Source organism: Lathamus discolor, chromosome 6, assembly GCF_037157495.1.
Source record: "Lathamus discolor isolate bLatDis1 chromosome 6, bLatDis1.hap1, whole genome shotgun sequence".
NCBI lineage: Eukaryota > Metazoa > Chordata > Aves > Psittaciformes > Psittacidae > Lathamus > Lathamus discolor.
Window position 1 is genome coordinate 10,390,157 of NC_088889.1, and position 27,808 is coordinate 10,417,964.

Genomic DNA, 27,808 nt, shown 5'->3' on the forward strand with positions numbered 1-27,808 from the left:
ACGCTCCCCTCTGCAGAGCAGTGAGTTGAGAGTTCACACATATGCAAGTAAGAAAACAGCGATAGCAGTACTTCTGATGCCCAAAGAGAAAGAAAATTGCCCAGTTTAAATCTCAGAAAGCTTTGAACCCCACACGGGCCTTGCTCTGCTCCTGCAGTGAAAGTCACCTACATACATGTAAATTGAGTAGGCTGATGGTTAAGACTAACACAGAAACCTGCAAGGCAACTGCTTCAAAGCCCATATATACTCTGTTTTGATAAAACAATAAATGAATAAAACAATTGGCTTAAACAGAAAGAGTGACATTTATCTTGTTTTCAGAGCAAATACACTAGATTCCTCTGAAATAACTAGAACTAAAAGCTTCTGAGAATATAATACACTTGTACATGGTTAAAAGGAGTGAGGCATTGGAAACATGAAATGCACAGTGCTCAGACTACAACATACTGGTTCTGAGAGTGGCTCTCTGCTGCTAGTCACAGAGAACACAGACAGAAAGAGACTGATCAAATTAGGCCCTTGCCATTTACAGCTTGTCTCTTTAACAGAACAGTTAATACTTTTAAATTGGTACATGGAGAGTATCTTCCAAGCAGTGTAGGTTCCTACAGATTAGTGCAGAAGGCTGCAGGGAGAACATGGAACTTCAGATGCCAAGTCCAGCATACTGCACCAGAAATTTAGCTACCTTAAAGAGCTATATGAAGCTGCAAAAGACTCCTACCTGATCTTGTTGCCCAAAACTCTTTCAAAGTCCCAGCCAGTTTTTTCATGGTTATCCTCCCATTCACGCAGCAGTTCGTAAAATATATCCCTGTGAATCAAGATATTTAAGGGCATGAATTCCCACTCTCCAAAATCTGAAGTAATAACAACTGAATATTCAATCACTCCTAAATCCCCCAGAAAAAATCTATCTCAGATTAAATAACTCAAGCCTCTAAGAGTTCAGATACCTTTGCACAACTCATTAATGTTAGCAGTACTTCAGTGAGTTTCCATTTTTCATGTCTCTGACAGCAAGTGCTTAAGCTTGTTATGGCCAAGCTCTGATGGAATGATGAAAACACTCATTACCAGACATAACGAAGACCGAGACGCAAGAAAGAATAAGACACATGAAATTACACCTATGAGGAGAGAAAAAAGGACCAAGACAACTTGCCATGCTCCCCTCACCCTGTTGCTGCAAGCACAGAGAGAAGTGGCAGGAAGAATCAAAGCATACCAGATTTATATGCAGAAGCAATCCAGGGGGTGACATTGTACTGGCATTTGCCATAAGTCTCAATAACTCCTGAAGAATTTGGCTGTTCTTTTCTAAAGACATTAGGCATTTAGCTCCTGCAGTCAATATGGACAAAGACTTCTTTTTTCTTCTTAATTGAGGTGAAAATCAAAGTTTTTCTACAGCATGTAGAATACATGAGACATTCTTAATACCCTTTGTTCACAGTCATGGAAAGATTACACCCTGTGAGAAATACAGTAACAGTAGAAGAAATTTACCTTTGTTTCTTAAATATGTGAAATGCTCTGTCACTAGGGAAGTTGGAGCGATTGTCAGTTTCTGGCTGGAAGGAAACAGACTGCACAGAGCATGGCAGCAGGAGAGACACCTGTGAAAAATATAAAGGCAGCCATTAGACTAACATAAGTCTCTTAATTTATCCAACAATCTGAGACCTAGAAAAAGCAGGGAAAAGACGTGATGAGGAAACCAAGTATCAGTAGTTGAGCTGTTCAGACAATAGCCACATCCCAGTTGCTAACTGCTAGTACACACGAACAGTTTTACAACCTACATTACACTACAGCGGCAGAATGAAGCAACATTATGAGTGGAAGCATCTTGTCTAAGAAATTTCTGCGCACAACAGATTACAACTAATATAGATACAGCAAAGGAAGAATGATCTGCAAACAGCACCAGTGTACCTTCAATGTAAGGCTCCAGGGAACACAGGATAGTAGGTGCCAATTCCTGTATTATTATTCTTTCTCCTGTTTGAGAAGTCTACATCTTCAAGTAACAAGAGACCTCCATCTACAGCTTTAACTAAAAAGCTCAGCTGTTGACATGCCCTAGTCTCAAGAAATACACTGTATTTTCTTTGCCAAGAGCAGTCTCCATTTTTAAAAGATGGAGGAAACAAGATACAAAATACAAGATACAAAATAGGCATTCTTATCACCCAGCTTTATTTCCCTAACCCAAATTATTAGATCAGGAAACCAGTTTTTACAAGCTACATTATCTCCACTAAACTTCATTTGTCTAAAAGGAGTCTGTAGCTATGAAACAACCTCACTCCTTCCAAACTACATTCTGATATTGCACCTAACCAACCATTCTTCTGGGATCTCCAAAGTGAAACTTGATGCTGTCAGATTTACTGGCTGAGGTCAGGGCCTGGAGCACAATGGAAGGCTACCAGTGGCAAATCAGAGCTAACATAACTGGAGCTAGCAATTCACTTGCCCATTGACCAGAAAAAAAAGTAGCTTTTGGATACTTGCCAAAGATGACACAACAAGATACAGTGGAAGGAATAAGATTTAACATTAAAACCATCACAAATAAAGGAGCAACAACACAAAGGTTTGAAGCAACAGTCAGTTGAGATCTGCCAATTTTTACCTTGGCTGTGCTGCTTTCATAAGCCTGCCTGAGCCTCTCATGCAAGCTGGGAGAAAAAGATGCAATCCGTTCGTTTTCAGCCAAAAGCTTCAGCATCCCCTTTTCTAAACGGGAAATAATTCTGCCAAGACAACACAGATAAAACACAGACAGACATAAACAACACATGATCAGACATAAAGAAACACTTATTTTTCATGAGACTACCAAGCAGAGTTCTAAGCCCCAGGCACCCAGCATCTGTAGGGACATTTTTTATTGGGAAAGTCATGAGATGCAGCATTCTTGCATAATTAGACTGAAGTTCAGTAGATAGATCAGTGCAAGGAAAACTCAGAGACATCCAAATCCGTGTCAAGTTGTATGTTTTGAGGGAAAATTAACAACCCTGTGCCTGTAAGTGGTAAAGCTCTCAAATCCAAGCACACTTGCTTAATCTCACACACTTTTGGCAGACACAAGCAAAGGGGAAAAAAAAGAAATAACCAACTCACTCATACTGATAATCCAAGACTTGAACAGCAAAATAAACACAATTGTGCACACTTTGGAAATGCTGTCTCCCTGATGCATCTAAGGAGAAAAAAAAAGAAACATGAAACAACAGCACCTATCACCATTCATAAACTAAAAGAACAATTAACTCTCAAGGAAAGTTAACTCTCTACAAAAAGTAGATCAGGCATCAACTGATGTTCCTGTAGCTGGTGAGATTTCGTTCCTAATCTCAGCCCTAAGAATCAGTGACTGGCAGAACACAGGTCAGACAAACTGGGGCATCTGTGTGTGTGTGTGTGTGTGTGTGTGTGTGTGTGTCTTGCCTTAAAGCTACTCTTTGTTTTTTTTTTTATATCCATAAAGCACTCACTGCATCAAGCTAAGTCTGAATTTGACAAAAAACCCCAACAAATACACATCTGTATGGACGTATCCTGTGCACTTCTAATCCAACCTTAAATTTAAGCAGCTCGTAACAGATCAACAGCACTTTTGAGATGCAAGGACCAGTGGAGGAGAGACTTTAGCATATCCATCCCTCTCTCTGAAAGTCAGCACTAACAAGAAGCTACAGCAATCTGACACCATCACAGAAAATCAGATACAAACTACCTACAACCCTACTCTATCATATTGTGGAAGCACTTCCCATACATACACGATTTTTGCCAGCATCTCAGATGATAAGGAGGAAATTCTTTCCTGTTAGGGTGGTGAGGCACTGGAATCAGTTGCCCAGGGAGGTTGTGAGTGCTCCATCCCTGGCAGTGTTCAAGGCCAGGCTGGATGAAGCCTTGGGTGGGATGGTTTAGTGTGAGGTGTCCCTGCCCATGGCAGGGGGGTTGGAACTAGATGATCCTGAGGTCCTTTCCAACCCTAACTATTCTGTGATTCTATGATTCTATGAGTCCTAGTGGTCAGAAGGCACTTTTACAGAATTTAAGACGAACTGTCCAAGCTAAAGGGAACTGCTCTGTATCACATTATCATGCCATGGAAGTAACATTCTTTCCCCTCAATACTACTGCTTACCTTCACTTCTTTCATTGACTTCAAGGTCACTATCCCCATCTTCTGCAGTAGAAGTGCCTTTAGATGTCAACAGCTGCAGAACAAAAAAGAGCTCCAGAAAAATATTTGGTACCAGGTTTTCTGTAACAGAGGAAATGAGATACTAAGGGTGTATATTCAGTATTGACCTGCTTTAATAAACAAAGCTGAAAAGATAAACACCTACTTTATTGCACAGTCAGCAAAGAACTCCCTCCCCACACATAGCCACAGTATAAATAAGTACGGGTATCATATGAAAGACGTGTTAGGGAAGGATCTGGGTTCAGACAGGACCATACAACTTCAGCCTACTGCAGCTCAGAGTACTGCATCAGGTTCACCTCCTTCCCTAAACTTTTGCCTAGTATTCATTTATTCTAATAACTGTATTGGCTTATTTTATTTTTCCAGATGTTATTTCTTGGTACACTGTAACTGCCCCACAACTTACACTTCTCATCTCCCTCCCAATACACATGCAAGTCCAAAGCTCAAAGAAAGGTCAGTCTCACATCTTCTGGATCTTTACCTGCTATACATGATGAATAGAGCTGTGCCAGACACTCCAATTGTTTCTTGCAGGAAACTTTAGTAACATCTGCACAGGTCACCAGATGGCTTTCAGCAAGAAGGCTAGCACTACGAGTGTAGCTAGGCTTAGTAGGAGTAGCAGGATCAAGAGATATCCCTGCAGGAGAAGATGCCTGGTGCTGCAACTTGCACCTGAAATTCAAGAGCAGCAACACACCATGTAACTGAGGATGACACACAGCAGCCACGTGGCCAGAAGAGGTCTTTCCATTGCAGTCTAGCAAGAAGGAATTCCTGTAATAACTATCCATGTTACTTACACTATCTAAAGCCGCTTTTAGCATGATAGTAATTTAACTCATCTTTCCTTAATGAGAAAGGATCTTGGGGCTAACAATCAAAAGACTCGAAAGAACGGCATTCAAATTCCAACTCTGCTAAAACAGAGTGGCACTTTGACCAAATTATCTAACTAACCAATGTTATTGCTTCTCATCTAAACTGCTATTTGTTAAGGACATGGAATCTATTAGAGACCAGGTCCTAATGTACAATTTCTGACAGCCAGACACTTTACAAAATCTATGAAAATATGGTTCATATCCAAACCTTCAGAGGTATTTCTACATTAATGATGCCCTGAGAAGATCCAATGCCACTAAGTGGAAAGGCAATGCCACAACTGATTAAATCCCATACTGACAAGTTAAACAACAGAAGGAACAAACTAATTGCTGGATTCTAAATCAACAATGATCATTCAGTCAAATACAGAAATACTGTTAAAAAAGATACCCACAGAGGACATCCAAAACACAGCCTGCAGAGAAGGAGGAAAAAAGCCAGTAACAGCAATATGAAATCATTGTTAAAGATCCCAGTGGAACACCCAGCACTTGGATCATCATACCACTTCTTACCACTGTCTCAAAGTTACAGTCTTTAAAAGTCACTTTAAAGGCTGTGGGGAAGAAAGATATGTTTTTAACTGCAGCACTTTTTCTATTGGCCTATGTCAAGTGGAACTGCTGGAATGAAGAATGAATTAGTCCCAAAATGGGTCTAAAAAGGTTATTTAGTAACATCTCCCTTACAGTGAACATAAGCACCTGACTGACAGAACTGAAAAAAATTATTTATTAAGGACTCTGTAAACCTATCAAGGTAAGACTTCAATAATGCAGTTAGACTCTGCTTTCTTCTGCCTCAGTACTGTCATCTATGTCAGCATGAATTTAATCTTTTGACCTTGCCCAAAGCAATGCATTTGGCTGAGGGATGTATTAGTTTTTGTTCCTCACTTCACCACCACCTCTGAGGACACAACAGCATCTCCCAACTCTCAAGCACGATGAGTCAGATGAGAACACCTCACAGGCAAGACCCACCCCACATGCTGCTATTTTACCAACTTTCATTTATAGGGATTAAGTGGGAGAATTCAGGTAGAGTTCAGACTGCAACAGGTATTTCACTTAAGTCTAGAGAGGCAGGTTTGAATTCTGAGCAGTCTGTTACAGGTTAGATACAAACAGTAACTTGTGAGACTCTTCTGGGTCTGTTTCATCCAGTTCTGGACCCATTGAAGTAAATTGCAAGGCTTAGCAGGAAAAGAGTTCCACCCACATGTCCTGAGGAGTTTCCCCAAGAACAAAATTTACAAAGAAGAGCAACAGTTCTGACAAGCTATAGACAACAGTTTCTTTACTGCTATGCTTTGCTTTTTTTCCCTGAAGTATCAGTCCTCACAGACTAACAGTGATAATCATTTTAGAGGACGAAAGCCACACAGTGACTGAACAGCAGAGACAAAATTAGAAGCTCGAATTCACCTCATCTCCCCGCAAACATAATTTTCAGTAGATAACTGCAGTAGTAACTTTTAAAACAGAATCTTACCCTACCCACACCTTGCTTTCTCTGACTGCAAGCTTTTGTTAGTCTGCCAACCTGAAAAATCATTAACACTTTCCCAACATTTGCATCATTAACTCATTTTCTGCAGACCAGACTACCATTTCCATCACATGCACAATCTTCAAACACAGCCTAATTACACCAGCTCAAAAACACTTGCTTTGCCTGTGCAATCTAAGGAAAGCTGAACAGGAGATAGCCACGTGTGCAAGCCCATGAAGAGGCAATCTTACAAAAGCAATGAGGACTGACTAAACCCCTGAAGATACAGTGAGGGTCATGGTTCCAGAGCCAGCATCCCTCTAAAATGATGAACACGAGTCAACTGCATTAATATCCTAGACCGATACCAAAATCACACTTGGGTTTTAGGCAAATTATAGTTTAAGGTCCCCAATATCTATTTTGGATATTCTTCTGGTCATCTCCACTCTGACCTTAAGACAAAATAATTAAGAATCAATACAAGCTATCACCACCCTGCTGAGACCATACCGTTCTTTCTTCAGCATCTCCCTCTCCTCTTGAAGGCTGTTGCTTATCACAGATGTAAGGTTTCCTTCCTGGACAGCAGTAAAGGCCTCAAGGCTTGCCCCAGCTGAAAACCGAGCAGCTGGAGACTGGCTGACAGGCGTAGAAGTAAAGCACATCTTTGGTTTTGAGAGGGGGCGCTCGGCACTTACAGGAGTTGGGTTGATTCGCCTTGATGGTTTGCTTTTGCTGAAAAAGTGAGAAGCAATTCCACTGAAATCAAGCTAACCAACAACAGAAACATTAGGTCTCCAGAAAGATATGCATGCAACTCTTCCAGAAGAGCCTGATGCTAACATAAAAAGGATATGGAGTCACAATACTGAATTTCTAACCTGTGTGCCTATTTGCTGACTTTAGTGTGGTCACTGAAGAAAAAGTCATGGAACTACAGACTGCTATGAGCGGCCTGCTGACCTTGCTGCAAGGCACAGAACAGGTAACACTGCCACACAACTCCTCCAAACTTCTTTGAGAGGACACAATATGCCACTCAGTTTTAGTAAGAAACTAATTCACCTGCAGTTTCTAATAAGACCACAAGAAAGAAAAATACAAGAAAAAAAACCCTAAAACCAAACATCAAGCTGCCACTGTCTATCAGAAGAGTCCAGGCTCCTCAGCTACCATAGGTCCTTTTAAGTTTAGAGAAACACACTACTTCTTGCACATACTGCCTAGATTTGTCCTTCTGGAAGAGGATCTGTAATGCAGTAAGAGACACACTGGAACTGAGATACAGGAACATAAAGCATTACACTTCTCAAGGAAATGCTGGTTGCTACATACTAGTTGCTTTGGTGCTCTCAAAATCACTATAGTGTTGACTTCCTAACACTCGGTGACCTCTTTCCTCACTCTTTACCCTAGTTGGACATGGTGCACTTGAGGAAGAAAGACTTACTGGCTATGCTGGAAACACACCTTATCTCCCTTGGCCAAAGCATCATCTAGACCCAGCATCTGCACCTGCTGTACAGACCCACAGACCTATCAATATTCAGCTGCAATTCTGCATGTCCAGCTAGAAAGTCCACTTTCAGAGCCCAGTGCCTCATGCATGAAGCAAACAGGCTGACACAAAAGCCTTGCATTTGGTAATGAAGATTTTAAAGAGTAAAATCTCAAAAAGGACTGAGGCAACCACAACACAGCTGCCTGGAAGCTAAGCCAAAGCTTAGCCAAAGTCACAAGGGAGACCAAAGCTTGCTGCAGACCAAAGAGATTCTTTCCATGATCACACAGCACAAACGAAGCTGCACACTAACATCTGTTACCAGAAATCACAGAATGTCAATCTTAAAGCTTTTCTGCTGGCATCAGTAAAGCTGAAGAGCCTTCCAGGACTGCTCTTCATTAGCAATTGCTATTGTGTTAAACAAGAAATGAGAAGAGCCAAGATAACGCTGACTTGTTAGAACATGCAAGGACAAAGTTGTACTCAGCTTCCTATCAGCTGGTCTGTGCTCCAGAGAGCTGCAGGCAGCATCACAAGTGACAGGCTAAAGAGGCATCTTGGGGGAGTTCACCAAGTGGAAATCCAACTACCCACTGAAGTGATATTCCCCTCATGGCAACCGTGACAAAGTAGGTGACCAAGGAGCCCAATAGCCAGCTCCTGAGTGGTGTTTACTACAGCATCTTCCCTCTGGACACATATAACAGGATAAGCTAACCAAGGAACAGTAACCTGCAGCACAATCTGAAGGAGGCAACAAGGCAGACTTGCTCTTACTTTGTCCAGCCAGAGGCAGCACCCATGGGTGGAAACTCCTCCAAGTTGTTAAGATTTAGCTGGCCGGGTGGGGATCTGGCAGAAACAGGAGGCACTTCACTCCGCTTTCTTCTCCCCAAGCTCCACGATGCACCGTCACTCTTTCCATCCTCCTCTTCAGTAAGGCAGTGCCCCAGATCCCGAGCTACCGGACGGCCAGAGGCATTGACTGAGCTGCTGCCTTTCCTTCGGCCTCGTCTTGCTGGCAGGGCTTCAGGTGTGGCTGTGAGGAAGCTGCCCAAGCTGGCTTTCTGAGATGACCGCTTCTCACAGTGGTTAAGCAGAGGACTGTATCCAAAGCTTGGGCTGCTGCTGGAGACCATGCTAGGGAAGTCACCACAAGGGCTGGATAGGCTTGACCCAGAAAAAGAAGAGGAGCTGCTGGATGCCACAGCAGGAGAAAAGCTGGTATCTGTGGTGCAGGTGGTTACCGAAGTCCTTTGGGAAAACAGCTGCACACGACTGCTGGTGGCATGGCCTGCCCTCCTTTCTGATCCTGTCCTTTGGCTTCCATGGGCCTTGGAATTAGGAGTTTTAGCAGGAGTAGAGGGTCCATTAGTCAGGATCTGGCTGGTCTGCTCCCTTAAAAAATTTAGCAGAAAAGGCACAAAGTCTTTTTGAAGCAAACGAAGAGATACGAGCTTCTCATGGATGTGGTTCTCCTGCAAGGGAAGAGGACAAAGCATTAACATAAAGAAGCTGCCCGATTCCTTTTGTCCATGCACCCACTCTTTTAACTAGTAACTGCGGGACTGCAATACCCAGTAAAAAAAACAACCTGACTTGTCAAAGCAGGTCACTGAAATTCAAGGGATGCTACCACTGCTCACAGATCTGAAGCTTAGTCTCCACACAAGCCATTTAATCAGAAGTTTTCAGAGGAAGTCATTCACTCTGGTCTCCGACTGGGAAAGAGTGGACCTGTTCCATGGACACATCACTAATGCTCACAGAAGCTATGGCCAGTGAAAACTGGAAGCAACTGGCACCCTTAAACCAGCTTTTCAAAGACTGAAGCAGCTAATTTCAACAGGAAAATCTAAAATCTGCAACTTCTCCATCCCGCTTCTCTAGGAATGCCACCTGCTTCCACAGAGGGGTGCTGCAACAACAACCGTTCAAACACTTTGACTCCTGCAGTACCAAACACAAGACTAAAGCTGCTCTTCCATTTCAATTAAATTATTTTGCTCCCATGAGACCTCACAGAGGTCGAAACAGAGATGGTGCAACTTCAAGGTACCTGAAGTTTATACTTATGAAACCTAAAACCCAAACCAAAACACAAACTCAAGACATTTAAAATCTAAACAGCTGGTGGTGATCTTAAAGGGTAAATCCAGTCAAAAAAGACCTCACGTTACATGCATAGTTCAAAGTTTTTGCACACTGGGTATAATTTCTTTTGTTTCTAACACTGCACCAGGTCTCTCCTTCCTCAAAGTTGGATTCAGTGATGTTTATGAGAAGCACCTCTCAGAGGCAGCAACTTATTCCTTACTAATATTGATGTAATTGCAGTCATATTCCTGTTTATTTGCGTTCATACCTCCACTAGATGCAAAGTCAAGAAGGCAAATGCTATTTCTGAAGGGCGTTTTTCAGTGAAACCAGGCAGTGACAGTGTGGCCATGACTGGACTCCTATAATCCTCGACACCTATGCCGAAATTCACAAGTGACAGTATGAGACCAATTCAGCTTCCTGGAGAAGCAGAAGACATCAGCATTGCCTGGATAACAAGCCGAACAGCCAAGGCTCACTGCTTTAGCATTCCATTGCTCCGTGAAAAAACACAGGTCAGAACACAATCCACAAAGGTGTGGGAAAACCCAACTCCTTACCAGCTCCAGTACAAAACTGCCATGAAAGCTAGAGCAAAATGTAGCTTGCCATTTCCTGGGGTGCCTCCCATAGAATCATAAAATCATAGAATAGTTGCATTTGGAAGAGACCCTCAAAGGCCATCTAGTCCAAACCCCTGAAATGAGCAGGGACATAGAATCATAGAATAGTTAAGGCTGGAAAGGACCTTAAGATCATCTAGTTCCAGCCCCCCTGCCATGGGCAGGGACACCTCACACTAAACCATGTCACCCAAGGCTCTGTCCAACCTGGCCTTGAACACCACTAGGGATGGAGCTTTCACAACTTCCCTGGGCGACCCATACCAGTGCCTCACCACCCTTACAGTAGAGAGCTTCTTCCTTATATCCAATCCAAACTTACCCTGTTTAAGTTTGAACCCATTACCCCTTGTCCTATCACTACAGTCCCTAACGAAGAGTCCCTCCCCAGCATCCTTATAGGCCCCCTTTAGATACTGGGAGCCTGAAACGAGGTCTCCTCGCAGGCTTCTCTTCAACTAGATCAGGTTGCTCAGAACCACATCCAGCCTGGCCTTGAATGTTTCCAGGGATGGCACATCTACCACCCCCCTGGGCAACCTGTACCAGGATTTTACCACCCTCATTGTAAAGAATTATTTCCTCACGTTCAGGCTGAATCTCCCGTCTTTTATTTTAAAACCATCACGCCTCAACCTATCCCAACCGGCCCTGCTAAAAAGTCTCTCTCCCTTAGCACAGAGGCACAATACCACCTGCAGTCTGTGCTATGCACAAGGTCATGAGTTTCTGCAGCTGGCTTTCCGGAGCACAATCTGCTTTCGCTCATCTTCTCTGTGCAAGTTAACAGAATTCTGGTTCCTCCATGGCCAGATAACAGCAACCTGTCAGCAGCCACCAAGCTTCCTGCAAGCCTTTTATCCTTCACACCCCTCCCCAGCACAGTGCTACTGAGCTGGCAGTGCTCAGGGCTTCATAAACCACCACAGGTCTGCTCCGGCAAGCCACAGTTTAAGACAACTTTAAATTTTGGTCCGTTCTTCCCGCACAAGTTTAGGATGACAGCGATATGCGAGTGGTAACTCATGTGGGTGACAGCAGCGAGTTATGCTTTTGATCACTATGTAACATGCTCTGAGGGGCTTAAGCAGAATATGCTTTACTACAGGCTAGTGGAAGGTGTCCGTCTGTGACAGGCGGTTGGAACTAGATGATCTTTAAGCTCGCTTCCAAAGCAAACCATTCCATGGCTATCGGTGAAATACAAGCACTCACAGTCTACCTGTGGTTACAATCACACTTACTACCGCAGGCACCCAAGCTCCCCAGCCATACCCCATCAGAAAACGCAGCCTGCAAACCCCACGAGAACCGTCTCCCAGCGCCGACAGATCCTCCCCAACACACAGGCGGGACCAGGAGCCGGCCGCGAGCCGCGGTGGCGGTCGCACCGAGCGCTGCGGCCTGAGCCGTGCCCCGGCTCCCCCGGCTCTCTCCGGGACCCTCCCCGCCAGAGCCGCGGGAAGCGCCCCCGCCCGTGCCCCCGCGTTCCCTCAGACGCCCGCTGCCCTCCGCTGCCCCCGGCCTCCGCGGTCACTCGAGCCCAGAGGCCCCGGCACCGCCTCCGCGCCGCGCTTCCCGCGCAGCGACCGCCAGCTCTCCAACCCCCCGCCGCCTCAACCCGGAGCCCCAGCCGCCCGCCCTCAGCGGCGCCGAGCTCGGCCCCGAGGACTTGAACTGATGCCGGTGGCAGCGCGCCGCCGGCCGCCTCGCCTTCCCGCCGCGCTGCTCAGAGCCCGCCCGCCACTACAGGCGGAGCTCGGCCCCATGCCCCGGCCGCAGACTGGCCGCTCACCGGGCCCCGGTCTGTCCCTCGCGGGACTCGCCCGTCACAGCAGCGCGGAGCAGCCGCCCCCAGGGCCGGAGCACACAAACTTTCACGCACGGCCCCGCCGCCCCGCGAGGGAAGGAAGGGCGGGCGGGGGGCGGGAAGGCCGAGCGGACGACATGACCCGCCGCGCGTTACCTCAGCTGGGCGTTGGCCGGGACCGTGCAGGAGCCACCGCACCACGGCAGCGACAGCCACCTCCTCCTGCAGCAGCAGCTCCAGCACGGCCGCCATTCCCGGCTCCCGCCGCCACCGAGCACGCGCACAATCCGCGACGGGGCGGGCCCGTCGGGTCCCGTCCCCACCCTCCTCGCCCCGGCGCCGGCGGGCGGTGGCGGGGCTCCCGGCGGGGAGGCGGGCAGGGGCGGGGCGCTGCTGACCGGGCGCGGGGCCGAGCCCCCTCCCCATGTCAACACGCGGGGCACGGGGCGCCTGCGCCGGCCCGGGCGCGTCTTTTCCTCTCATGCGCGGTATTTGCTTCCCCGGCAGGGCTCGGGGCCCGGCCTAACGGCGGCGGCCGTTGGCCGGGGCCGGGGCAGCGGTGCCACCCCTCGCCGCGGCTCCGCGCCCTCCCGCCGGCACCGGGCGGGGTTCGGCCCGGCCCCCTTTGGCGGAGGATGGCCGAGGAGTCGCCGAAGCGGCGCAAGGCGAATTTCAACGAGGCGGAGACGGAGGTGCTGATCGAGCAGGTGCTGAAGCACGAGCAGCTGCTGTTCGCGGCGGGGCCCGGTCGCGCCTCCCCGGGCCAGAAGCGGAAGGTGTGGGAGCTGATCCGGCACAAGGTGAACCCGGTGGCCGCTTGTCCCCGCGACGTGGAGGACCTGAAGAAGCGCTGGCGGGACCTGAAGCGCCGCGACCGCAGCAAGCTGTGCCGTCTCTCGCAGGGCTGCGGGCCGCCAGCCCCCCCTGCCCTCGGCCTCCTCCTGGCCCCTGAGGAGATGCCGCCCGCTGCCGCGCCGCCAGCCCGCCGTCACCACCACCACCACCACCACCACCGCGCCTACGGCTCCCTGCTCCCCGCCGAGGCCGTGCCCATCGTGGGTGGCATCGACACCCTGGAGCTGCCCGGCGCCGTCGTGGGGGAGATGGGTGAGTGCGGGACCGCCGCCTGCCGCGCTGCCCCGGACCCTCTCCCCGGTGCCTTCCCTGCGGGAGTCCCAGCAGCCGGTTCCCGGTGTCCAGGAAGGGACGGCGCTGAGCGGAGCGGGCTGGGAGCTCAGTGCGTGCGCTCTGCGGGATGCAGGTACCAGCCCTGCCTGAGAGCGCCTGCTTTGGATCCCTGCCTTCTGTCGTTGAAGTGCGAAACGTACATGTGCATACACACACCGCGGACGTTTCGTGCTGTTGGTCATAAAAGTGCATCAGAACAGCCCCTAGGAGTAAACCTTGTCTCGTAGACCCAGCCGCCTGTGTTCACTTACTTTTGCAAACACAAAAAGCCATGCCAGCGTGCAGGTGTAGGCAGTACAGAGTGCTGCGAGGATGTAAGTTTGTGTGTACCAGAGAGACACTGCATTAGTGAGCTGAAAAGATCAGCTCCAGTACCAAGGGGTTTCTTGCAATTGCAGTGCTTTGGTAATGCTGTTACTGGTTACCACGTGCAGATAGAGCTTGAAATGAGCTTGCATGAACTTTGTCTCTTGGAACCTAAAACTCAGCTTCTGTGGTGGGGCTGGTAAGGGATCTGTAGCATGCAAATACATGGTTAGCTGGTGAATGCATCTTTGTGGTTTTCTTCACATTTATTGAGGTAATAAATATTCTAAAAGCATCAAAGATAATGCAGTGCGAGTTGCAGCATCTTGCTTTGGGGACTGTTGTGTTCAGAGTATAGAAATTTGACAGAAAATCAACCTTCTTTGTTGCAGCCAGTCCTCAGGGATTGGAGGAGCTGGATGCAGCCAGGCTTGATTTCTGATCATGACCAGTTCCACACTGTGCGTCTGGTCACGTTCAATAAAAACTTCCACAATTACAGATTCACAAATAGTGAGGTTTACTGAAGCAACAGAAATACAGATTAGGAATTACTGTTGATAAATTCATTTCCTGCATTAGTGCTAAAGTACAAAGGTAGCCAACAATTAATTGAGCTCATATGGAAAAACTCATTGGTAATTCATTAAGTTTAGTTCCACTTGCATATCATCCAATGTATTGGGAGGGTCACATCTTACCAAAGAGGCATCCCTGCTTTGGGGAGGACAGAGGAGTGAGCCCATCAATTTATCTGCACAATCAGGTCGTATTCTCATTCTCTGCCATGGAGGTAGAGTTCAATGTCAAATTTATACTTTTGAGAGAAGTGGAAGTGAGACTGTTGTCAAATTACACGTTGCTGCTGCCATAGATGTTGGGAGGGGGAAGCCACTTTCTCACTTTATAGAATGTTTGGGTTAGAAGGGACCTTTGGTATATTTGTTGTATGTAAATGAGGAATAATGAGCGTTTCAGTCAGGCTGCTCAAAGGCTTTGGGTCTTGTGCAAGGAACAGAACCATGAAACACTAGCAGCACTTCCTCTTCAACCCTCCTGAGGCAGCATTAAAGGCCAAGCAGCCTCTGCCTGCATCAGGGTGTTGCAGCTACCACACCTCGTTAATCCCTTCACCACATAGCTCATTCCTACAAGTACTAATGTTAGTGCTTAGTGGATGAGAACACATTTCACTGACCACAGAGGTCATGAAGTTTCTCACTGTCTCTTGTTTGCTTTTCCTTATCCTCCCTCTCCTCTAGGGTTTAATGATGATCCTGGCCCATCTCATCAATCCAGTCTTGAGAAGATGAACCTTAAAGAAGAAATAGTAGTGAAGGTGGTAGAGCCAGAAGAAAGCTCTGAGGACATGGCAGTGGTTCCACCTAGCCAAGAACAGCTATCTTTTCTGGGGACATCAGGCGGTGGTTCCTCTGGGAAAGTAAAAGCCAAAACAAAAGGCAGGTCCCAGGCAGACCAAAATGAAATAACTGAAGAGGACCTGGTGCAGATTCAACAGACCCAGATGCAGGTGATCCAGTCTGGTTTTGACAGTGTCAACCACAATCTTCGGCTGCTGCAGCAAGGCATGCAAGATCTGAGTAACAGCCTCAGCATCATGGCACATACGCTTGTGGCTATCAAAAACGTCTATGTGAAAAACAACACTGGCCCCACCACATATGCCACCACCTCTACTCAAACCACGGCTGGGTACCTGAGCCCAGGGTCCCCCCAGGTCTCCCCTGCTGAGGGGAGAGGAAGAGCGCAAGTGGCTGGAAGCAGCAGCAGAAGCAGCAGCTGCAGCTCCAGCTCCATGTCACAAGAACCAGGTTCTTCCGAGTTTCCCAGGCCCCCCCTGAGAACCATTAAGAAAGAACATCCAAATGGCTGCTACTACTTCTGCTTTGCAGATATGTAAAAACTTGAATATATGTAAAGTGACTGTGCTGTTAGGTGCTGTTGTGTGTTCTGCTCCGGCCTGTGACTTTGAAGGAGCAAAATGGACTTGCCTCCCACATTTTTCACAGTGGGAAACATTTCACTGTAGGTGGCATTGAACACTGATTTCCAGTCTCCTGTTTGCCAACTCTGTTGAAGCTGGCTCATTTTAATTCTATTTTCTTTATTCTCTTACTCTCTAAACAAACCAACCAAACAAAAAACATTTATTTTGACTAAGTCTCTTGTCTGTATCATCCTTTGTTTAATGTGACCTTTTCAAAAATAAAAGGCATGACAGGGGGGTAAAAAGTAACACTGGTTACTGATGGGCAGGAGCTGTCTTACAAAAGTTGCTTCATTTTTTGATTAAACAAACCTCAAAAGTTGTTAACTCTTTAAGTACTTGCTTTTTCTAGTAATTATAATGTTGGGTGGTTCTTGTGGTTTTTCTTTTAAGTCTGAGCTGTGCAAGGCATTGCAGGAGTTTGAAATCTGTGCTTACTCTAGGAATGTTTTAGGACTGAGCTGTTATATGAATGTGCTCCTCAGAATTCATACAGCATTGTTCCAGTTGGCTGTAGTTCATTCCCAGCTTGTCAAAAGCACCTTTTCATTAGGCACTTTGCTTTTTTAGCAGGGTAGGCTCTTTCTTCTCACATGGTTAAAATAGAGAAATACAGCAAAAAATAGTAATTGATGAGTGATGCCTGGTTTTAACATGGAATAAGTTTTCCCTGTATGGTTTATAAGCAGGCTGTGTCTTCACTAGATTTCAAAAGCCTTCTGGAATCAATGTCAAAACATTTGAAATACAGAAACCAAAGAAATTTCTGCATTGTTTTACATTAAATGGAAGCTAGAGTTGCTGTTCAACAAATGTCAGGAGGCAGCAGCTGCCTTTGTTCCAGACAGACCAAATGCTTTTGCATAGTTTATGAAGCTTTCATCTTTACCTGTTGGAGAGATGAATAGAATCTTCCATTCTCTTAACTATGTATCAAGGAAGAATAAAGACAAGAGCTGGAGCAAAAAGTAACCTGTTAAGTGTCAACTCTGAAAAAGCATGAAGGAATCATTTTATCCTAATGTGAAAAAGAAAAATCGCCTTTTCACATTTAGACATGACAAAGCTGATCACTGGCACTATTGAGGTGTGCTTAAGCCTGGTATGTTTAACGCTTATATATTTCTCTACTTTGCACAATTCAAAATTAGCAGAGGTGCTGTGTTCCTATGTCCTGTGCCGATACTGGAGAGGAAACAAAAACCCTCTCACCTGCAACTTTGTCTGATGACCTGAAAACTCATGCAGATCCTCCTCTTTAAGCATTTTCACCGGTATTAAAGTTCTATGGATAGATTTGGCCCATAGCAATGACTAGCTGCCTCGTTTTCCAGTCATTTGGCACAAATGTTCCTGCTGCCAGACTTCAGCAACTACAAATGGTATAGAGGATTGTAACCCAATTGTCCCTCTCCTAGCAGCATAGGAACACATAATCATAGGGTAAGATACATCATTTCAGCAGTCGGCTTTGGCAGAGCTGTCTTTTACTTCTGCCCTTAAAGCATTATGGCGTGCCCACCACAGACACAGATGCCTCAAAACCAGACAGCTGCTGCCTAATAACGTGTGAACACAGGGTGGTCATGTTGTTAGTGTTTCCCTTCAGTATTATAGTGTAAAATATGCAAATACCTCACAAAATTAAAACATGTACATGTACAGCACATTGTTAATTGAGATTAATGCCTTGAAGTAAAGGCAGTTCTCATTTTCAGGTCTACCTCAACAAAAGGAGATGGTGTAGGTCACAGGTATCACTAGCTCACTTGCTGGTTTTAAAAATGGGAAAGAATAATCCTGATTATTGAGTCAATGTTGTTAAAAGCTTTCTAAATTAACCTGTTGGAAGCATTATTTCTCTCCCCATTTGTACAGATGGGCTCTCTAGAGCACTGTTTGCTGTAACTGCAGAAGACACCCTTCATTTGTGTTCTCATGGACAAAGAAGCCAATGCTACTGTGACGTTCCGGGTAGATGAGGAAAATGTGATCTGAAGTTTACCTGGTCCTTCTGGGCAGCAGTTTGAGCTTGTCCGGGTTACAACAGCCAGTTCCTACCTGTCTGCCTTTTAGTGTTTTAAATCTTTCTCCAGTTGCTAATTTGTGAATTTCACTTACTATAGCATTTCTAGGGAGAGCCAACTTGTGTACACACTACATGGCTCTCTAATGTTCAAGTATAGGTTTAAATGAGAGGCAGCTACAGTATGAATGCAGAGAAGCACAGCAAGATGCCAAGAACAGAGTGGGTAGGTTGGATCTCCTGTATGACTGTAAAAGACAGTTCAGTGGCCAGACAACTACCAGACCCCAACATCAATCTGCCACAGCATCTTTATTTCAGTCTTGCTTTTTCCCCCCCAGTCTGTCAGTTGTACCGCTAATGTATACTGGAGCCAGATCAAAATCACTCCTCCATTTCTGTTATGATCCACATTTAAGTATTTTAAATAAGAAAAGATACTGAGCTACCTGTCACCAGTACAGAGTGTGCAAATTTGCTATTTTCATCTTCAAATTAATGCTATTCTATTAGCATTATATATAGAGTATATATTTATATATGTAAATTGCTGTTTCTTCATGAGCTCTTCCTGTGATCAAATGATGGTTCTGTTTGGAGCATCAAAAGCACACACCATTCAGAAGCGTGCCATTAAATTTCTGACTGCTCTTAACAGAAGATGAAACATTGTTTTCTTGGAATGCTACTGAGTAAATTAATTCCCAATTTGTTTCCTGTCATATGAAGAAATTGGAGCTATTTATACAATGATAAGAGCTAATGACCTGGTCATGAAGCTTTACTGAAAATACTGCCAATGATTTGGGGCAGAGCTGGCTTTCAATTTGCCTTACATACAAGGTGTGATGGTGATAATGCTGAGCAAGACATCCAGGGAATTTTCTCCAATTCTTCTGGACTTCCCTAAAAACCTCATTCTGCTGCACAAAGCACAGGCAGTATTTTCCACAGCATTTACGGACTAAGACATACAGGCACATAAGCCACAAATATAAATTCGTATGGTGTATTATACTCTACTTTTACTAGAAAGAAATGATCTTGGAGAGAACCAGAGCAACTGGTAGGTTAACTCTGCATTTCCATATAGCACATACTGCTCAGATTCAGTAACTTCTGTCAATTTCTCTGCTATCTCCCACTTCAGCGTATTGCACAGGGGATGACAGGTCTCCTCAAGAGGCTCTAAAAGCAGTGACTATATCCAGACAGCTGATCATCTCCAGAAAAATAAATTAAGGTGGCCTCTGACTAAATAAGGAATTTCAGCTCGGGAGGGATTAAAAAGTAGCAGGAGCCGGCTTTTCAGAATGACAAGGCTAGAATCCATCATATTGTTATTAAAATTGATCAGATCTGGCTGTGATGATCATTTATTGTTTGGCTGAATACAGACAGTATGGATAACAGCAAGAGCAAATAGAAAGGGAGGTTTATGAGGAGGCCAGCTGAGTTTCTCTATTCTTATTAATACACAAAACATGAACATACTAAATCAGTAAAACTTCCATCGATCCAATCAGTCTGACTTGCAATATGAGCATCTGACTCATGTTCCTGTAGCACCAAGAGACACTTGCTTTTTGCTTTTTTATAACAGAAAAAAATCACTATCAAAGTACTTTCTCCGTTTAAAGTAAAGCACAGTTTAGTATTTAGTACAATACTAAAAAATACTGGGGAAAAAAATCAAGTGAAGCTTTTATAAATAAATCAATTATACAACCACCACCAGAACTGAAGTTTTGCATGCTGAATGAGTATTTTATTTAGAACCAGTTTATAAAAATAAAATACAAAATAATTTTAAAACAAAACTTAAAACATTGTACAAAGCCTTGATATGGTACAAATGAGAAAATAAATAATTACAACTTTATGTACAAATGACCATTACAAGGGCATTAACTCTTTATGTTCTTGAGTGCCTGAGCAAACTTAAAAGGAAATGAATGGCTTAGAAGATTTCCAAGGAGGGGAAGAGAACTGCGATTACTGAGCAAGAGAATTTGAAGGACTCAACATTTGTCTTCCTCAATGGTAATAAACAATCTTGGAACTACTTTCCATTTAATTTAATCATATTGCAGATTTTACTACTGAGTAATTAATTTCTGTGGGGGTGACACTGTATTATTAATTACTATACAGACTTCATTCTTTGTGGTATTGCCCAGAGATTTTAGTTAGCAGCCATTGTTTGGCAGCTTCAAAAAGTCAGTACTTGTCTGAAGGCATTGCTGGTGATTTCCTCAATTTACTGGTTTGGGTAATCATAGGTGAGCAGTTGAAAATTGACATCAGTTAGCACAAGCACTGCAGCTCATCTCCAGGATGCCTCTATACAAATAAAAGTTGGGGAAGAATTTCATATCTTGCTTTCTAGCCACAGAAAGAAAAGAGGATGCAGAGAAGGCTGCTAAGGCAGGCAACCCAGATCTCTAGTCATAAGAAAAAGATGTGAAATGGACATAAAAATCCCACCACCTCACCTTATGTCAAACCTTTATGATCTTGCCTTCAACACAGCAGATACAGATTTAAAAGGATGTGAAGCCAGGCAGACCAAACTAATTACACTCTATCATCTGAAGCATGCTGGTCTGCTGTCATTACATGTCCTTTGTATAAAAGTTAGGTCAAAGATCAAATGAACTCAAAAGGAAACAAACATCTGTAACTCAAATTAATTCCAGCTGAATTCCCACAGACAGCTGTGGATGATCAGGACCTCATGAGTATTGTTTTAAAAGAAACCACTTTGTACTCTTGGCTAAAGCCAGCTGTCAGCAGTAATTCTTACAGAAAGGAGATCAAAAGGCATGTCATGTCATAATAGTAATAAAAAAAATAAGCATTTCCCAATTTAAAATACAGCAATTTCATATATACTATTTGTAGAGGGAGTTTATTCCTTCAGTCCCTAAACAGGGGAAAAAACCTTAAGAAAGTAAGATCCTGCACTGATTTTAATGAAAGTTTCATCTGCACAAGAACAGCGAGAATTCCCAAGGATCCAACCTCTTCATGTTGAGGAGAAACAGAAGCAAAATACATCAATGACATATACAAACATTTGGTTTTGTCACTATTACTGTTAAGAAAGAATGTGTTACTCACAATGGAAAAATCAACCTGCATGTTCAAACCAAGATGGCTAGAGTGATTGCCAAGTTACATGAGACTTCAAAACAGCATTCCTGTGCATTTTTCCTTTAAAACAAAACAAAACCCTGAAAGGTTAGTATTTAAAAGCCTGATTATTTAAACCACAGGAAAATGAGTAATAATTTTTTTTTGGCATTGGACAGTATCTTAAGGTAATTTCAGACCATTATTACACACAATCCAGGCTGCCTTTTACATCATTTCTCTTTTACAGATGTTCTATGTAGGGAAAGAAAGACTGGCATCAAGCGGCCAGCTGAGGTATTCCTGTGTGAAATGTGTGTTTATGCGATTTGCATGTATTAGGTAGGAAATGCATGACCCGTGCTTATGTATTGCATGTAGTCAAAACACTGAAGCTCACCTCCTTTTACCAGCATTACTGGTTACTGAAAATTGCAGTCATTGCAACCAATGTCATGAGCCAAAAGCAAAACAGCAAACAAAAACCTTTAGTTCACTGCCTACTTGATTAGTAAAGAAAGTAAAATAAAAATGTTCTAAAAAGAAGTGTTCCACAAGTTTCAGAAATAGGAATGAGCATCCAAAGCTTTTATCAACTGAAGAAAGGAGTCATGGATAATCATCGTTATACAGCTGACAGTTCTATGACCACTCCTTAGAGTGGAAAAGCATACAGAGACTGTGCCACAGGGAATTGTGGTGGTAACCTAAGACACCTAAGTAGCCCCTTGCTCATGGAATTGACAAGACAGGCACAGCTCTCATCACCTCACAGGATCAGTCCTGCATGAAAAAACTAAGATCAATATATTACAGGCCTATAATGAGAAAGCAGTTTGACTTTGAGCTCTCTGTTATTCTCCCATTTCTTTTCAGAGGATTCCTCTCATTTAACTTCTATATAAAAATTGGAGGCACATATCCCTAATTTGCCATTAGACTCTTACAAGAAATTGGAATAATCACTTTCTTCTTACCAGAATTGTTGCCTTTTAGTGTTCTGCAAAATCATCCGATTCATTATGGAAAAATTCTGTCTACAGGGTCTGTACTGTACGTGGCTTTGTCTACATTCTCATGGAAGAGAAAATGCAAAGTATTTAGAAGCATTATAGTCAACTACTGCATAAATGTTACTGCAATAAGAAGGACTTACAGGAGTTTTGCCCAAGTAGGACTATAGGATCAGACCTTGTAATATGGAAAAGACATAGGATCAGAATTAGTTCATAGCAAATTAGATTAAGAGGAGATCAGAGCAAATCAAGACAGAACAAGCCTCATCTCACTCTGGCAAATGAATTCCAGTAAACAGGATGCAATAGCTGAGACTGTTCCTATCTATATGTATATACACACATATGTATGTATGTATATATGTCTCTATATAATATACAGTATCTATATAAGTGTATATATAGATACAGTTATGTACAAATGTGTATTTATATATATAAAAATCAAAATTGTGTGTTTTACCAGCTATAGTTAATACTGTAATACTACAAATTGTAAATGATAGAGCTCTTGCAAATCTTTTCCAGATGAAAAATATTTCAAGCTATTTTTAAATATAAGGACCAGATCCTCCCCTTTACATCAAGGCTGTTTAGTGAGGTATGCGAGAAAGCTTGATCTCAAACATGCAGACTTTCAAGGCTAGAATATGTCCAATTTTCCAAGACAGGATGTGGCTGGTGGCTGTGATGACTGCCCTGTGTCACTCTGCAGGAGTTTGTATCCTGAATAATTGTATAGAACTAGCAGTTGAGAGCTCATATTGCTCCTGCCTTTGAGCAGCGAAATTTTCTATGCTTAGCAACCCTGCTCAAGTAGTAGATAGGTGCCTAGCATCCTACAACTTGATGGTGTTGCTCTACTGTATCCCATCTATTACTTTTAACAGGCTTTTACTTAACATTTGTAATTAATAATGAGGTTTATTAACATAGATTTTTTGAGGCTGCAACTTTGATTATACCATGCAATACTGCAGCGCAAGTCTGTGTGAAATGTCAGTTCTATTTTAGTTTAAAGGCTTCATGCCTCAATTTCTCCAAAAGAAATCTAAAAATGCTCCAAAGTGCTGGCCACAACACAGGAAACACCATAAAGACAAATGAGTGTGCAGCATCTGCATCTGCTACATGTCATGGCTCCATTGCACTGCCCTCCAAAGAAACGGAGGCTTGAAGAGGACAAAGCAACAGCTCCTTGAATTATGTTGTTTCCCAGCTAAAATCCCTGTGTAAGCTGTTGCGTGCTATGCAGAATAACTGTAACTGTTGTGTACAGTGGAGAAAAAATCTTCCCCATCCCTGAAAATTTGTTGCAGTTAATCCTCTGTAAACCATTCATTCACACTCTGCACAAGGGCCACACACATATACATTGGTGTTTTTACAATCAGTTGCATATTTAAATATTGAAGCTTACAGAGTTCTTGATGATTACACAGGCCCTCTAGAAATATTAAGCTAATATTTATGTATGAGTTGATCAGCTGACCATTACCTAACTACATTAACTGATTGCTACATTAGACTACAGTAAGCAGTTCTGTAAACTTTGGGTGGGAGGATATCAAGCAATAAAAAACTGCAGAAGAGCAGGCAGTTCAAGATAAGTTATTCACAATCAATTCTCCATTCATAGCTTCATTATTTTCTTGCTAGATCCTGTTGGATCCACAGCAAAAAGCAACTGGGGATGTACAGTCCTGTAACTTTTTATGCACTGAAAGAAGCCTGGGTCATCAATCAATCTCTCCGGTTTGGCATAGTTTACTGTTTTTACATTGGCAAGTAGTTCAAGTACAAGTGAATTTCTACAGCATTGATTTATTTTACATAGCAATGTGTAATATAATGGACACATCTCTACTTTGAAGACAACATAAAAAAAAAGCCTTAGGTGTTATATTCTTTCTCACCTGTAAAGCAACTACCTGTTTTTGGATCCTGCCACACTGGAGAGAAAAATATAAACACCTCAACTTCAGCATTTCAGGCAAGGATACATAAAGTTGGTACCTATTAAAACTGACCATGTTAACGTAGGAATAAGCTTATGAGACTATAATAAATGCTTTTCAGAAATAAGCAAGAGGAAAAACGATCATATGCTGCCACACCACTTTAACAAATAATTCCAGCAGTGCCCAGGGCAAAAACATCACAATGGCATCAAATTCTTTTTATGGTATACTGTAAAGAAACATGAGGAAAACAGGAAGAGAACTATGGAATTTGTTGTTGCCACATTCATGTCATGGGTATTCATTGACGGCCACTGCTCCTATATGATGAGTATTCAGAACAATTAAGAACTCACATTATGAAATAAAAATTAGTAACCACAAGCCCTACTTGTAACCCAAAATAAAATACCTTTGAGTCTCTGTTCTTTTTCCATATGCAAATGCACACACAAAATTATAAAGGAAAAAAGCAAGCTGCAAGACAAAACATTGGCTGGTTGAGAAATCAGCAGTCCTTCAATCTTGTACCAACGTATAAAGGCTATTAGAATTTTTGCATTCCAGAAATTTTAGGGGGGAAATACAGAATGTAATGCCAAAAGTACTCAGGAACTAACGGAAAGGGAACTGCATTATTTGTGGTCCATAAATTACAAATGAAAAATGAAAAAGAATGAGTTTATATAAGCATATACATATATGTATATATATAAATATTTATATTATATAATTTACCATGAGGACATGCAATTATTGGAATAGCACCTATTATACAATATAATACAAAGGAATAGACTTTCCAATGGTACAGTTTCTTCAGAAAAAAGCAGGTATATCCTACCTATTGCATTCATCTGTAGTGCTTGAAACCTGAATGAAATTAAGGTTCCACACTGTGCTACATTACATATGGAAACAATACACATATTCATAGTAAGAAAAGGAAAAAAACAAAATCAGCATAGTCTGACAATGCGAGTGAAATTCAGTGCAGCTCCAAGGCAGCTTTAATGCAGCATTAGAATGTGTTAACTCAGAGACAAAAATATTCCCTTTTTAATCCAAAGGTATTCATTTGGCAGAAGTTAAACAAAAAAGCACAGATGCTGGCTGGAGAGGCAGATGACTACAGCAAGCAGATCAGGAACTGACAAGTATCCTATGCATCCAGCATCCCTACACCAGGGATAATCACAGACAGCTGAGCTGGCTGCACTCTTCTCAGGCTTGCATTCTTTAACTATTCGAGCCTGCTATTCTCTTCTGAGTATAGCAAAAGGTGCTGTACCATTATGTTCCCTACAGAGATCCTGTAGAGCACAAGGGATTATTAGGTACCTATGAAACAAAGTTGGAGGAATTAAGACACCATGGACTTTTGTGACAGACACTAACGTTTGGCTATCAGGGAACCATTTGGGCAAAAGAATGACAATAATCCAACATAAAAGATACCTCAGATTGTTTTCTGTGTATTATGACTAATATTTTTACCCGGATTTTGTAAGGGTGTTAAATATATTTCTGTCATCTAAAGCTTACAAAGTTCACAAATCAATCTCCCCATCTCTGTTTCATTTTCAAGTTTTTATAAAACAAATAATCAAAAAAGCAAATCTTGGTTGGTAATCAGCTCTGTCCGGTAAGATCAGTGGTTTCAGTGATCCATAACTAATGGAAAAACAAAAGCCAGCATTGACAAGGGTTCCTTCTGCAGCTAAGGGAAAAAAGCTACTTTAGTCTTCTAATTTATTTTCTAACTTACATTGCAATTTATTGTAAATTTGCAACATTCAGTGAAGTGCAGACATCTCCTCCTTTATCTCATTTTCTAGAGAGGAATGCTTTTCCAGATTCTACTGAACATCGGCTGAAGAACCACACTGTGACTCCCAAAGAAGTATATGATAAGTAACTGAGAATCAGCTTCTCGATCTTAATTAGTAGTAAACACATCTCTAAAGAACACAGCTACAAAACCATCTTGGGGAATGTTAATATTAAATTTTTAATGTTATCAGTGTCAAGAAGGGGCAAGGTATATGATACTTCCCTAGGTAAAAAAATCTGTGCCACCGTAGACAGGGGACAAGATAAGCACTGAGTGACTTAGAGATGTGTGCAGCTCAAAATGGAAGAGACTTAAAAGGTAGAAATACCATCGCCTTCAAAACTGTGTGCTTTTTTTAAACTGCAAAGACATGCTTGAGCAGCACTCATCTCCCAATGTGATGATGTCATTTTGGGAACAACCATTTCAGGTTTTTCTTACGTACTCCTTGATTACATAAGACCTTAAATAATTAGGCAAAATCTTCTAGCTAGGTAAACTAAAAACATAGAAATAAATATCCTTTTAAAACACTCACCTTAGAGATATTTTTTATTCTAAATACATTGCACCTCTTTGACTACCTAGTCATTCTTATCCTGGCCTCTACTTCCCCTCTTGTGGATCCGCTTGCTGCCTGCTCTTAGGCAATGCCTGGCCACTTAATTACACAGAATGCTCTTATGAATAGTTTATGATGCTTACTGTCTTTTAAAAGCGCAGATTCAACACCTTCTTTTTTTTAATATATTTTTTGATTATTTTTTTAAATACACAGTACACAGACAAAACATGCATCAACTTTAAGAGGAGGTTCTATACCTGTCAAGGCCCAGTTCCTATCTGCTAAGCTTAGTGGTTGATTTGCTCCTTCCTATGGGAGTCTTAGTATTTGGGGAATGGTGGAAGGAACTGCCAGATCCTTTCAGACCATTCTTGCTTGGTTTGTTGCAGCAGTGCTCTTGTTGGCAGGATCTCCTAGAAGATGAGGAGCCCGAATGGCTAGGAGGTGATTTACTCCTCCCAAGATGTGGGGATGAACTCCTCTGATCATGATGGGGTCTCCCAGCCCGGGACGGAGAAGAACTGGCAGTACGGGGTAAGGAAGAGCTCCTAGGGGAGGCACTGGGACTGCGTCGGGGGATGACAGGGCTTTTGGGTGGTGTTTTTGGACTATGTGGAGATCCTGGACTCTTACACTGGGTAGAACTCCTTGGTCTCTGAGATCCATTCTGTAGGATTTGAGCCAGACGTGAGATAAGATCTGAGTCCGAGCTGCTACTCCCTAGGACTCTGTATCTGCGCAACCTTAAGAAGAAATGAAGAAAGATTATTTCTGTTCTCATCTATTCACTGAAGTTCATATAGAAACACAGTATCACTAGAAAGTAGAGATGATCTTTCATTGCAGAACAGGCATCTGGAGCTGAACTCTCCTACAAGACAGAGGTGTTTGGATCTAGGCTTTGGATTCTGTGTTGTTCAAATCAACACAATATTTATATTTGCAAAACCTCACTCACATAAACAGCCTAAATGTCTACAGGATAACTGAGATTTCCTGGTGGTGCTGGAAGTACACTAAAATGCAGTGCCTACTGCCTCTGTTTTGGAGGGGTACATCCATTCCCGCACATCATTAATACTCTCCTATACACAATTTTAA

General features: G+C 43.2%; 3 protein-coding genes across 8 annotated transcripts in view; 1 reads left to right on the forward strand and 2 right to left on the reverse strand.

Annotated features, from left to right (window-relative positions):
- The window catches only part of CDAN1 (codanin 1), a 32,823-nt gene extending 19,870 nt beyond the window's left edge, over positions 1-12,953 (reverse strand). For 3 of the 5 annotated variants that reach the window (XR_010613490.1, XM_065682716.1, XM_065682720.1), the window contains exons 1-9: positions 12,654-12,953; positions 8,913-9,613; positions 7,142-7,366; positions 4,728-4,921; positions 4,178-4,297; positions 3,142-3,220; positions 2,648-2,768; positions 1,516-1,625; positions 731-820 (exon numbers count right to left, since the gene is read on the reverse strand). Coding sequence is in view for 4 of the 5 variants with exons in the window: in XM_065682716.1 (XP_065538788.1) it covers positions 731-820; positions 1,516-1,625; positions 2,648-2,768; positions 3,142-3,220; positions 4,178-4,297; positions 4,728-4,921; positions 7,142-7,366; positions 8,913-9,613; positions 12,654-12,920 (1,907 nt within the window). In the remaining variant the exon portion in view is untranslated. The remainder of the gene's footprint in view (positions 1-730; positions 821-1,515; positions 1,626-2,647; positions 2,769-3,141; positions 3,221-4,177; positions 4,298-4,727; positions 4,922-7,141; positions 7,367-8,912; positions 9,614-12,653) is intronic. The other 2 variants (XM_065682717.1, XM_065682718.1) reach the window with 2 other exon arrangements.
- A 94-nt stretch (positions 12,954-13,047) lies between these two features.
- On the forward strand, positions 13,048-16,492 carry LOC136016080 (uncharacterized). Its single transcript, XM_065682723.1, has 2 exons — positions 13,048-13,775; positions 15,425-16,492. The coding sequence occupies exons 1-2, from the start codon at positions 13,304-13,306 to the stop codon at positions 16,081-16,083; spliced, it is 1,131 nt and encodes a 376-aa protein (XP_065538795.1). The 5' UTR covers positions 13,048-13,303; the 3' UTR covers positions 16,084-16,492.
- A 3,445-nt stretch (positions 16,493-19,937) lies between these two features.
- The window catches only part of TTBK2 (tau tubulin kinase 2), a 104,174-nt gene continuing 96,303 nt past the window's right edge, over positions 19,938-27,808 (reverse strand). For both annotated transcript variants that reach the window (XM_065682721.1, XM_065682722.1), the window contains one exon: positions 19,938-27,450. In XM_065682721.1, the coding sequence (XP_065538793.1) occupies positions 26,982-27,450 (469 nt within the window). In that variant the 3' untranslated portion in view covers positions 19,938-26,981. The remainder of the gene's footprint in view (positions 27,451-27,808) is intronic.

Bases quoted from the DNA above. Each gene is read 5' to 3' on its own strand.
- LOC136016080 (XM_065682723.1), top strand. From the start codon at position 13,304: ATGGCCGAGGAGTCGCCGAAGCGGCGCAAGGCGAATTTCAACGAGGCG. The intron at 13,776-15,424 runs GTGAGTGCGGGA...CCTCTCCTCTAG, and splicing joins CGCCGTCGTGGGGGAGATGG to GGTTTAATGATGATCCTGGC.